We start from the raw sequence: 13871 nt of genomic DNA, 5'->3' as shown, positions 1-13871 counted from the left end.
TCCTAGAAATTCAGTTTATGTCTCCATCAAGTATCTCTGGAACTCAGGAAATCAGCTTTATTTTAAGCTATGTAAGCAAAGCATTTGGGGGTTTTTAACAATTCCTCTTTTAGAATGCCTGTTGGGGTAAAAGGCCTGATAATGGTAAAGACTCAACTGAAATTCAGAGATTTACAGTGACTAGCAAGCTAATGATCACCAGCTGGATCCAGAGCAACTTACAACATATAGACTTTTATTGCCATCCTATTATGAAATAAAATTGCATTAGCTTAAACCTACACATCCTGTTTTTCTGACTGGAGCATCCTAAGATTTCCTAATCAAAACCATGACTGAAATAACAGGAGTTTTCCTTCCCAGAGAGCACTCCTCCAGGAAAACTCAATCTGGCAGAAGCCCAATGCTGTGCCCCAGGAGAACAGACCAGATCTTCCATGCTGCTTTTTGGAAGAACTTGTAGTACTATCAATACTGCTTACACTACTCTGCTTCTATTTTAAGATGTTCTTCAAGTAGCTTGAGTCAGGAATATAAGTTGAAGATATTTTCATGCATATGTTTGATGTGTTTCTTTCACACTAAAAAGAATTTTTCTGAATGAAGTCCAACTACATTGATGTAAAATCTTGTGGTGTGGACAACAACTAACTTGTATTTATTTAGAGTCAAATAGCTGCTTTAATTTAAAAAAACCCAAAAAACTAATAAAACATCACAGGCAGCACAAACCAGTGTGTGGGTAAGCTCCTCTGCCAAAACCTAGTAGTGCAGGCAGATGTGTAAGCTGAACCATGTCACCAATACCTGGACAACTCTGTTCAGGCAGCTTGAACATTTTAGAAACCAAACTGACAGAACCTCAAAGCACAGATATCTAATGGGATAGCAGGGATGGGCAGGAAGCACACAGGAAACCAGGAGTCAGCCTTCACCCACTCTGCACAGTGCAGTGACTCAGCAGAGAGTCACTGCCAACTGATGTTATCAAATTTATTCCTCCCTTTAAACTTAATTTTGCACTTCCCATTCTATTCCCCTAGTGCCAGGTCCTGTTTTAAGTCTGCTTCCCCCAAATGGGGCAAGCTGCTTTTCAACTGTCCCCGTCAATCTTAATTCCCCTACCCTTCCTTTTTATTCCTCCAGAATAGGGCAGTAAATCTTCTAAAGTGTTTATCTATAATGGCCTCATGAACATCAGCCTCCATTTGCAAACCTGTACTTTTTTCACATAATGAAAGAAACACATAAATCCTGTTTCCATAATTCCTGTTTTTGAATGGGAAGTTACACCAGCAAAGGAGCAAGACCCTGCTGCAGGCAGCCTTGCTCTCATGACAGCTGCAGAAGGGGTCAGGGTCCTTCTTTCCCTTGAGCTTTCCTCACAAGATGGCACTAGAATAAATGGTTAGGACAGGGATGCCAGACTGTAGCAGACAGAAACTTCAAAGCAGAAATGAATGCAGCTTGAACAGATGAGTGCTTCCTCTGTTCCTATACGGAATTTGACAAACTGCTGCTGTTTGCCATGACTGCTGCTGCCACCGCCGATGGCTGTCTCTGAAGAAAGGAGTGCCAGAAACCTGTGCTTTCAAGTGCAAAGTGCTGCACACACACTTGGGGCTCCCACTGTGTGCTCTCTGCCTCAGCAGGTGGTTTTAATAGCGTTTCTAGTCAGTACCAAGGTGGTTTTGCTCGCATACCTTTTTAATCTCAGGATTTTGAACACTGCCTCCAACATTTCTATTAGGGGAGCAAACATTTCCCAAGGCACTGGAGAGGCAAAGCAAGCAGCAGCAAGCCATGAGATGCAGAAACACGTGGCACACACAGCCAGGGCTGGCCATGTACCACAGGTGTCACTGGGCAGGGCTGGCAGAGCACAGGTACATCATCAGTTGGCTTAGAAACACCAGGAGGAGCCTCCAACTTGAGTCTCTCAAAGACTTCTCTTTAAATGACAACTGCAAATCAAGGGGTAAAAATGTTTTCTGCAAGCAAGCAGGCAGGAACTGACAGAACAGGTGTGCAAAGACAGACTGTCACCACAATTTCTGGGTTCCCAGCTTGCCGGCTCAAAATAGAAACTCAGACCTTCAGGCATTCAGTCTCAGAGTTTATAAATTTCTATCTTATTACAAAGGACAGGTAGACTTAATAATTGACAGGAGCTTCTAGCCCTTCTAGTCCTTGTGTCTACTTCCATTAGTTCTTCTCCATTTCTCCTCTCCAAACATACTGAATAAAAATAAAAAATAAAAATTTCTGTATGAATTCAGTGCTTTGCAGTAAGAATCCCTAAACACCACTAGATCTTACAAGTTGCTGAATCTAGAGCCATTGCAGCCTCCCCCTTTATATTAAATCATTACAGTGTCTGCATTACTCCCCGGGTTGATGGCTGAGTATATAATTTACATTAAGTTTTGGCGAACAGTACTGTGATCTCATCAAAGGATGTATATGAATTCTAGCTCTGCTCAAATCCACCACTGCTAGCCAACTATGAAAGTTTTGCCTGAAGAAAGTTACAAATATATCTTAAATGGAAAATGTTAAAGATACTCTCAGTAGTCTCTTCTGAAGTAAGGACAGTTTTCAGAAAGATAAAAATAGCTTTTTAAGACCTTTTATTTTATATTCACCTATTATGGTCTTTAGCATTTCCAAGCTGAAGCCTCAACTCACAAACCAACACAATACAGTTAACTCAGATTAAGGAATATATTGGTTGAATTAATTTCCCTGTACTTGTAGAGATTTATTCTTAGATACAGGAGAGCAAAAAAATGATAGCTTGTTAGAACAACAGAAGCACATAGAGATCATATTGGAAGGAAGTCCAACCTAGAAAGAGAAGCTTTAGATAAGCTACTCCAAAATGAAAAAGGATAAAAAGAAATATGCATCAGCACCTGTTTAAATGTCTTGAAGCTACAGAGCAGAAGAAAGGCATTTCTATATAACCACAAACCTTGTGCTACTTTAAGAGTGTTACCCTCAATTTTCTCAGAAGGTACAACATGTCTATATGCATACTGTATTTCTTCTAAAAACTCATCTGTTGATGAGCTATGACTTCAGTCTTGTGCAGAATTGTAAAACAGTTCACTTACAGTTATCAGTAAGGGAAATTTGTCAGAGCCAAGCCTCAGGAACCTGATTCTACTTATACATGGGCAGTGGTAAACTCCTCGGTACCACCAGGCAATGAAATACACTACAAAGCATAAGTATTTGATTCTTGTATTTTTCTAGAAAAGCAGAGCTCTGATAGCACTGCTCAAATTAAACTCCCACAACTGCATCATTAATCTCCCTAGGATGATATGCCTCTGTGATTTTTGGAACTAATGACAGCTAAGCAATGAATTCTGCACACCAATAAAACCACTGGGGTTTCACACAGTTCTTCAGTTTTGCCTTTTATTGAGAGTTTATTGATCACCTTAAAAGACAAGGGCGATTATATCCCACATTGTTACCACTGAGCAAACACTAGAAGCACATAAACTGCTTGGTGATTTACAGGAGAGCCTAGTGGCATCTGCTTCTGCTCAGCTGGCAGCAAACCTTTCTGCCCTCATATTCCTGCCAATATTTGTGTAAAAGCCTTTTTAACACCCCAGTAATTCCGTGTGAAATATGATCTAAACTTATGATTCATAAAATTGAAAACATATTAGAACACGAAGTGATAACACCAACAAAATAAGACACTGCAGATTCTTCTGTAAATGGGGACTGACATTTTACATGGGAACTATCATGTTATAAATAATCCCACATTATAAAGTCTCACAATAACTTACTGATGCTTTTTAAAGAGCAACTTGTTGGGAAATATTTTATATCAAAAATGGTAAAAGTATCATTAAAGTAATATTTCATCAATAAGTGTATCAAGAAGAAGCAACAGAAAGAACTTTAGTGTCTCCAAACTTCAGAATTAAAAAAAAAGAAAAAGGGAACAAAGAAAAGTTTCTACTTCTTCAAAAGTTTACACATTATTGAAAAACTAAGACTACTTGTAAATAAGAAAAACACATAAGAGGGCAAAGATCCCTTTAAAAACTACTTTGCTTGAGAAAAATATGGACCAATTTGGCACTCTTCATCATGCATTGCAGCCCTTGAATCAGTATGCAGAGCTCTCAGGCTAAATAGGACCTTGCTTGGAATGGCCAACTTAATGTATGATTCTTTTGCACTCAACATCAAATGGAAGAGAGCATGGCAATGACAAGGGAGGAATTTCTTGCAGCCAGGAGACAAGTGTTTAGAGAGGTTAATGGTCTGCAGTTGTCCTAGATTACCATATAGGTGCATTTAGTATTCTATTACCACCAGCTGTGGGGCATTAGCTGTTATCACCTGCTATGACTCACCCCTGATAACTTAATGAGCCATCAAGAACCAACTGCATGACTCATGGAATTATCTCATCCTATTGGGAGATGCTCCACCCAGGAGGGAGGAGCCAAGCATTCCCACCTGGATATAACCTGGCTTTGGAATTACCCAAGCCAGTCCTGTCTGCTGAATTCCCAAAGGACAAGAGCTCTTGCTGGACCTTCAGCTGGAGACCAGACCTTCCACAGGATCACTGCTTCAACTGAGCTACTTCACTTGGGCTGCTACCACCACCCTGACTAACAGGGTGTCAGGTTGTATATGACTCTGTCAGTGTTTTTTCTTGTATTATTACACTTATTTTTAATTTTCCTACTAAATTATAATCCTGACTTGTGATCTCCCACTGGTTTGTTTTCAAAGTAATACAGCAGTCCTAACAGATGCTGTGTTACTGACTCATGTTTTGGTGCTGTTAATAGGTAAAGACTGCACTGCTGAAGCCTCTGAATGGCACCTCTCAAAGGTTAACCTAATCCCAGGCAGGAAAAAAGCATCAACAACAAAGAAGTGCTTCTTTTAGTTACCTACACATTTGAAACACAAATGATGGATTGTGTTTACAAAATGAAGCTGTTATTTTCTACTAACCATGCCAATTTTAGGAGAAATCAGAAGACATAGGCAGGAAGGGCTGTGTTATAAGTTTCCTGGAAATTGTACATTCAGTTTTTGGCTGGGTAACAAATCTGTTTGTTGTTTGTGAAAAACAAAGGTAAGACTTCACATTATTATAAATTGGAGTAAGATTTTCCTCCAAGGAATGAAGGCCACTTCACATGGACTTTGGAAAGACTTCACATTAAAACAAAGGACTCCACAAAGCCCCACATGTGAGTTAGGAAATCCACCCAGAAACAGAAGGCAAGCAGGGTACCAATGCAGGCTTTGAAGTCAGCAATGGTCAAGCAGTAATACAGTCTAGGTTTTTCCTTGATTTAGATTATCCTAGCTCTTCCCTACCCTCTTTAAACAGAATGAAAAATGGTCGCCTGCAAAATATTAACTGAATGTCCCTCGGTGTAATTCACTTCAGGAGTTTCCATCTCTCTCTGCAGGACCTCCCCTTCTCTTGTACTACTGTAATTCTGGGTGGATGTGGAAGTAGGTGCTATAAATCAAATCACTGAAATTATCTAGGTTTAAAAGAAAAAAAGTTTGCAGGCAAAAAAATGTAATTGCTGTAGTGCCTGTTTCTACAGAAAATGACTCAAAAAGTGAGAAGTTGCCACACCAGGTACCAAGAGCCCAGGAGCTTCCTCAAATCACCATAAGGGCAAAGAAAATGCATCATGTAACTATGCCCAGAGCAGAACTCAAGGCTGTGGAAGCCTCCTAACACTTCTGAGCACATCAGTAACTCTATGCAAACCTGACTGTTCACTTAAAGGAAGGATTTAATAGATTTTTCTTTAGTCATGACTTCATCAGAAACCATGCACTTTTTTTGTTCGTTTTCCTAAAGAACATACGTCTTTAGTATATAGATATAAATGTATAGATTTTTTTTTTTAAGCATGCAGCTAACTTCTCTGGAATCCACTTTCTGGTCTGAGGCAAAAAAGCAGAACCTTGTCTACAGAAAGATTAGGAAATGATGACTATGAAGCTTCATGTTTTAGCCAGCAACAGAACTTAAAACTTTAAGATGAAAACTTCTTTAAACCAACACCAAGAGAGAATTAAGGAATGACACATACCTTATCTACTGGGAGAAAGTCATTTTCAACTTCTATTGACCTTGGTCGTAGTTTTATGGGTTTGTCTTTGAAGATATCTCCAAAGCCAACGCCTTTGACCTTTTTGGGTTGGATTGTCGTGCCTCCATTGGCTCCTTCTGATTTTGTACTGCAAGAGTCACCACCATCGCTCTCAGAGCCTGTAGCATCTTTTAGGCCTGTGAAAAGGAGGGATGAAAGAGTGTGAAGCTCACTACTTTCAGATGAGATTGTGACTGGAAAATGATCCCTCCCTCCATCTTCTAGAGGAAAATGAAACCACAAGAAACAGGTAGAGAAGATGCTCTCTGTGCCATGCACTCATTTTTGACTTTGAAAAATGACTTTATTTCATCACATTGGTGTACTGGTTGCAAATTACACCAATCCACAAAACATGCATATTCCAGCATCAAAACTTCACGAATGAGCATGGTGATTCTTTGAATACCAAGAAAATCCTTATTCCTCAGGCACAAACCCATTGGAAGAGACCTCAACAAAAGAAAGAGTTAAATTCAGCTGAGGGCACCTATTGTATAAAGCCATGTAAAGCTAACAAGCAGTCAGATCAGGCACACTGTACCTTAAATCTGTGTGACTCAAGCCAATTATGCAATTAGTATCTAAAGCTACATTACCTAACTGGGAAATATAAAGCTGAAAGCTGTTCAAACAAATTTGCAATCAAATAAGCTGCGTAATATGTTCCCTGCTGAAAATTAAACCTCTCTGCAGCATAGACAGCCTCATAAGAAAAGCACCCATGCACACTATCCTCTAGGAATATAACAAATCAAAACTGACATTTTGATTTGCATTACTTCTTTCAGTGAATAGGAAAATTTTTCTGCATTTATCTGAAAGTATCTGTTGCTCAAATAGCAGATGCCACAGATGCAATAAGGTGAAGTTTCAGCCACTTTACAGAAGGGTGCAGCATCAGGTCAAACAGCCGCTGGCAGCAAAAGTGACCCACTGAAGTTTCTTCCCCCAGATCACTTAAATCTGCCTCCCTACATTAACTTTTTCCAGGAAAACCACAGCAATTGCTGCTACTAAAGCACTAATTCTATCTAACAATAAGAAATTCAGATCCTCACATTTCCCTAACAAACACCCATTATGTCCCAGACATGGATCTTCCAAGTCAAAGAAAGAAGAATTTCAAATAGTCTTATCTTCTAAATTATTTTTACATGAAGGTTGACAAAGCAATTGCAATAGATTTTCATCATAAAAGTGTGACAGTGCAGATGAACCACAGAAACCAATGCAAGTTCTAAGGCCTCCAGGTACAGCTGCACGATCCAGGACACAGGAGGCTCATCTGTTAAATGGGTTTCAACACCAGGGTGCTGCTAGGAAATGAAATCAGGAATTATGTGTCAGATCAGCACTTTTAGCCAAAGCCAGAAAAGCCATGATATGCTGCCCTGAGACTTTCTGTATCTTTAACATGAAAGGAGTGTAAATGCAGAATTAGAGAAAGTTCCCAAAGAGACAAATAGAAAGACTACAGACTAAGCAAAATATTTTGGCCCTCCTGAGTGACTGCCACATCTGTTGTTGAACATCAGCAACATTTCTGTTTCTTCAGATGTTCAATTCAAATAACACTGAAGAAGTTATTTGTTCCATAAACTGTGCAGGACTGGAACTTAAATGTATCTTAAGTAATTACATTACAATACTTTTATTACATATGCAAATGTCTTGATTTCTTTACTCTTTATTTTTCTAAGAAGGGCCTGGGAGAAAACCTCAAATCTATTTATTATGGTAGTTAGAATGGTAGCATGCCCACTATCAGTCAAGTAAATTCTGTGCACTATTTCTCTTCCAGACCTCAGGAAATCAGTAACCTGGCAGTCAGGCATTGACTGTGATCCTGCTTGGTGCTGTGGTGGGTAGGAGGGGAGTGGTTATCCATAGCAGGGCCATTGCACAGTGTTTCCAACAGAGGCACTCAGAGATGGCAAGGGTAAATTAAGCCAGAGAGGTATAAATCTCTTTGGGCATTGTGGCAAAGTCACTGCCCCTTTCTTGTTCCTCCCCTTGCTGTGAGACTTGGGCAGTAACTGAAGGAGCTGTAAGTTCTACCAGCTGGATCTTCTCCAGCTTTCCAAATTATCAATCACTGGGGCCCTAGCTGAGACAGAAGCCAGAACAAACTTTATTTACCACTTCTAAGTGCAAAGACAATGGTCAGCAATTGACTATACTGAGTATAAAATATCCACAACTCAAAAAACTCAAACAAATTGCAGTGATCATCATCTCTTAGCTGAACAGAAGTTTTTGATATGGAAAGGGGAAATTACCCTCTGGCAAAGGTTTCTAGTGTCATCCTTGTCAAAATCTCAAGTTATTCTGTGATGGAGGGAAGAAGCAGTGAAGAGACCTCCCTCCAGAAGTAACTGATAGAGTCCATGACTGCTCTTAGCCACTCCCTGAAATGAACATAAAAACTGTCTTTAAAATACATAATTAAAAGATGTTTTCTGCATCCCTAATTGTGAAAGAAGAAGAAGATCTGGACTTTGGCCAGTGGACACAAAATATGAAAATAATTGTGAGAATTACTCAACAGGTCTATATGGACTTCAGATCTTTGAAGTCTGCATGAAAGAAAGATCAGAAACCTCAAGGGACTCCAATAAGAATAAAGCTTTTGTTTCTTTCTGGGTCATCACTTGCTTTTCATTGCAGCATCTTCAGCTTTTATGACCATTCTTCTGTGATGAGACATCACACTTTGTATCAGCAGCCTCACCTCAGGCTCACAACAGATTTCCCAAGCATCACCCATCTGTCCTGGATGATAATTCAAGAGTTGCTCATTCTCTATACTGCCACAGAGCTCTCTCAGGATACAGTCCTCAAAATGAAAGCAACATAGGAAATAACAGCATTTATTTCTTCTTTGTCTTTTAGGCTTCTTTGTCTTCTTTTTTCTTTCTTTTTTTTTTTTTTCATGAGGACAGAATGGACTGAAGTGAGGCCTATCCAAACTAAATAACATTTGAGTGATCAGATACAAAGCTCCTTCAAAGTTAGAAAGAGTTCTTCCTGATCAACTGGGAAAATGACCTAATTTAATAATTTTTGACTGACACAAACAGGAGTTCTCTGTACTTAACTAAATAAATCAGTGAGAATAAAAGTCTTGCTTGTGTTCTTATCACAACATGACTGGGGTTTAGAGACAAAGGTGACAAAAGAGAAGAACCATATGCAGTAGAAACTGTAGAACAAATCTGCAGGATCTGCAGTGACATTAAGAAAGAATAATGGAGAGCTTAAGTACAAAACACTCCTGCAGAGAATAATCTAACATGCTCTTACTATTAGCGACATGCTAAGAAGACTCTCCCTTCCTCTCCAGGTATGTAAGATACACACTTCTGATTTCTACAGATAAAGAACTTGGAAGCAAGGATTTGCAACACTACGCCCACCCTTGCCTGATCAATTATCTCCTCATTTATTTCTTCATTGGGTTGTTCCCTGATACATATATATGTATGTGTGTGTGTGATACATATGTGTGCATGTATATATATAAAAATATATATATATGTATCAGTATATATATGTCAGCAATTCTCTTGGTGCACCTGCAACCTGGCTAAGGTGACCTTTCCTCTGAAAACCAGAAATATGTTCCTCTTCCAATCACATTTTTTTTCCCAGCTTTTCATGGGGTTTTTTTTGCCACTACTGTAAACAGCTTAGTGGCAGAACACAGCTGGATGGATAATTTCTCCAAGAGACAGATGTAGCCCACGGACACAGCTGGGATCTAAGCAGGAACCTGAGTGACATAGACTGTCAGATTATGAATTTTAAGTATGAAATTTTTTTTCATGAAGAGCTGCAGCTAGCAGGGAGGTCAGGTTGCTAAATGAACATTAAAAACTTGAGAGCATTTCAGTGGTCAGTCCCCCTCTCTGCTGACCAGCACACCCACTCAGCCCAAAACAGCTGCGGTCTTGCCACCCACTCGAGCAGGAGGGTGAGGCCAGCACCTCAGCAAACTGCAGTCCTCAGAAACCCTGAGAACATCTTGTTTTTTTGGAAACTTAGCTATTAAGTACTTCAAATAAAGCCAGTATAGGATAAAAGCTACAGTAGTCAGCCCTCTCACTATTTTTTGCAATTTTTTTTTTGGTTTCACAGCAACTTCTCTAGAATCGGTCAGCTCTCTGTCAGTATTTGGAGACCTGACAAGCTAAGAACATAACATCAATAAGGTGCTCACTAACTGCTTACTATCACATCAGTCTTAATGGCAGGCAAGTTTTTCACAACTTTAGCATCTCTTAGGACATAAGTCTTTTGGGACTGTCACTTCAAATTTCTGGCTCTATAAGCAAAGACGCTGTTGTTTTACCTAGATTTATTGTTGCTGAATCATCTGTAGCACCACAAGGTAGAGCTCAAATCTAAGCATGGGGTGCATTTTTCTAGTAAGTTCTTTGAAGGCTGAACAAGGGCACAATCACCAGCAAGAAGTTAAAATTCCCAGGGGTCAACTGTTCCCAGCTTTTAGCTGGAATAAGATATGGGTCTGCTGCTTTTTAAAAGCACTCTGAGTTTTGATTCTTTGTTGATTCATGCTCCTTACAAATGCAAGCTTATTTAGTATTCATGAAGATTAAATTTTCTCAAAACTGTCTGGAGGAATTTTGCACTTCACATATTTTTTCCTCCATGGGTATATAAGAGAGATTAGTTTTCTCAAGACGTTTCAAACACACCACACTCCTTCTACAGCAGTTACAGGTCTTTTGAGAGCAACATTCTGAAATGTACCAAAACAGATTAGCTCAAACAGGGATTAAAAAGAGACCGCAACATCAGATTTAATTCAGCAATGGCCTCTCAGAGCTGTGCTGGCATCAAACCAGGATTCTAAATCAGAAAGATAGTTAGGGATGATAAAGGGCTGTGTAACTAAAGCTGTTAAAACAAAAATAAACAGCTACGATAAAATTAACTCCATTCAAAGCAGGAAACAAATTGTTTCTAAATAGTTTAAAATGGCAGGGGAGAAAAGGGAATACATTCTTAGTTTACAGAGCTTTCTATTTTGAGCTACTATTTGGCAATTTAATTTTTGTTCTTTATTCTGGATTGTTCTCTCTACTGACAATTTATGGCCCTGGGCAAAAGATGGACCACTCTGACAAAGCCCAAGCCAGTGGTGCTCTGGCCCTGTAAGCACTTCTGAGCTCTGTTAAGACATGCAAAGGGCAGCTGTTCAGAAGCACACACCTGAGACGATAAAAGGATCTCCTGATTTGGTATGGCAGCCAGAGAGAAACCCTGTCAACTGTGTTTAATAGAACAAAGAAATTTGTAAATAAAGCTTATTGAGTTTTTTTTACTTTTATGAAAGGGAAGGAAGGCAAAGGAAAGAAGGCAATTCTTCTATTTAGAGAATGACAGCATGGAACGCCTGTGTGACGGATCTGAATGACGAAGGTGGTGAAGTTATACATGGTAATTGCAGTAGGTGAGACAGGAACTGTCCTTCTTCCTTTTCCTCACATACTGGTAAACACAGAACAAATACCCACATCCTATAAGCTCTTAGTCTTGAGCTTGCTTTCTGTCAAAATCCTGTACTTTGTTGAAGCCATCCCTGACAACATTCCAGTGTCATAAAAAAATCAAAACCAGAAAATTATATTGGATTTTAAATAGTACTGTAGAAGAAAGACATGTTGATTCTTCTTAGTTTAAAGATTAATAAATTCATGCTTTCAAAAAACAAATTTATCCTTCTTTACCAAGAGTGATTATACATGTACAAATAGCTGAGGCAGATGATCTCAATATTAGTAATTATTTGTTATTCTCAGTCATTCCTTGAAAAAACTTAAATGTGTCAGCTAAACATTTTGTCATTTGCTTTCAACACATTTGTTTTCCTTTGCACAACAGTTCTTGCCACATAAGAAATGCCCCAAGATTTCTATGCTTGAACAAATGGTCATGCAGGGGAAGGGGAGCAGTGCCCAGCCCCACGCAGCAGCATGCATCGAGGGCAATGCAGCACAAGCACGAGCACAGAGCCATCAGTGCACAACTTGGTGGATTCCCCTCATCCCCAGCCACTTCCCTGAGTGCTGTAAGAGCAGACAGGAACAATCTTTGGTTCAGGAGCTCTACAACCATACCATTGTCCTCTGTTTTGGAGCCACCTTTTTCAGCACCCTCACTAAGTACAGGCACATTTTATTACACGTGGAAGGAGAGGTAAGCAACCACAGCCAACAGGGCTCTTTACCTGCCACTCACCAAACACCAGTCTTTTGTGAAACTCATGGAAAACCACTTGGTAGCAGGAATCCAAATCAACAGAAGGATTTAACATTTCACCCCAGTCAACATAATTCTCCCACACACAACCACCAATCCCTTGTTGTCTGTACATCTGTTCTCCAGCATACAGGATAGGATGCTTATTTTTAATCATGAAAATCTCCCTCCCCCAATTTTAAATTTTTCTTTCACAGATATTATTTTTCATTGTAGCACCTGTAGCAGCTGTGTATTTGATACAAGCTCTTTTTTGCAAGCAAGTTGTAAGAAGCTGAGGTGAAATACAAAATTGTAACTGTCCTCTCTTCAGAGCTGTTAAAATCCACATTCGGGTTTCTCATTTAACTTTGCCTACATTCAGACACTCCTAAATTGGGTTTACAACATCATAAATACATCAACCATTTTGATTTCTCAGAATTCTGACCAGCCATAATTCCTCAAGAATTAAGGGGAGGGGGACAAAAAAAAAAGGGTAAAAAAAAGTGTTGGAGCAATAGAAAACACAAAACACAATTGAGGTTACTCACGAATATTTCTGTTTCAACGATCCTGATCTTCTTCCATTATATCTAATAGCTATTACTGACAGCATTGTGGATCCACATATAAGGAAAGAGAGGCAAATATTTGTCAAATCAAGCATTTTATCTGCACTGTTCCTCAGTTATTGCATCTTTGAAGAAAAAGAAAGCGAAGCAAGAAAGAGAAGCTAAATCAGTAAAAATAAAAAAATCAGAAATCCAAGAAGCGCTGTTCGTGGAGGCGCAAGAAAGTTGCAGGTTGAGAGAAAAGAGAGCTGTGATCAACAAAATGACAAGTAAGTAATTTTTTGTTGCTGTGTGTCTCTCTTCACCCAGCATATGCAGTAGCAAAGGTTTTCTGTCAGCAGGTTGATGAGCAGAATGCCAAAGGAGCTGGAATTGGTGCTGAGCAGAGCCTGGCATACCTAATGACCAAGAAAGCCATGTCAGCATATAAAGGCAAGGCTGGGTGTTTCTGCAGGTGACAATCTTGCATAGTTCAGTGGAAGGTATCTTTAGAAGCAGCGACTAATTCAACAGCTATTACAGGCCGTGGTTAAGTAAGAAAATTTCTTTTAAACATAGCAATTGGGAAACGGCTTTCAAAATAAAAGTATTTAGCACTGAGCATGTGTTTGTAAAGTAAAAGCTCTAAGCTTGATTACAAAGTTGAGCAACACTTCATGCAACGTGATACAGGTGAATCCAAGCATCCCCTCAGCATAACTAATCTAAAGTTATGGATTGACTCAAGCTTAACTTACGGAGAAATCAGCAAGCTGAAATTAGAGCAGCTATACGTTGTTTTAAACACACACTTCTAAATGAAAACAATTCTGTGGAATGTCTCCAAATGGTTTTCACCAGAGATATAACCTCATGG

The 13871-nt window shown here is 39.3% G+C and overlaps 1 protein-coding gene across 5 annotated transcripts in view; it reads right to left on the bottom strand.

The window, feature by feature from the left end:
- SH3KBP1 (SH3 domain containing kinase binding protein 1) overlaps positions 1 to 13871 on the bottom strand; it is a 213010-nt gene that overhangs the window by 77171 nt on the left and 121968 nt on the right. For all 5 annotated transcript variants that reach the window (XM_085050989.1, XM_085051006.1, XM_085050998.1 and 2 more), the window contains one exon: positions 6114 to 6310. In XM_085050989.1, coding sequence (XP_084907115.1) covers positions 6114 to 6310 — 197 coding nt within the window. The remainder of the gene's footprint in view (positions 1 to 6113; positions 6311 to 13871) is intronic.

This window comes from Lichenostomus cassidix, chromosome 1 (assembly GCF_008360975.1).
Source record: "Lichenostomus cassidix isolate B80296 chromosome 1, HeHo_3.0, whole genome shotgun sequence".
NCBI classification, from domain to species: Eukaryota; Metazoa; Chordata; class Aves; order Passeriformes; family Meliphagidae; genus Lichenostomus; species Lichenostomus cassidix.
Note: the sequence above shows the minus strand (reverse complement) of the source record. Positions and strands in the feature narration are given on the sequence as shown.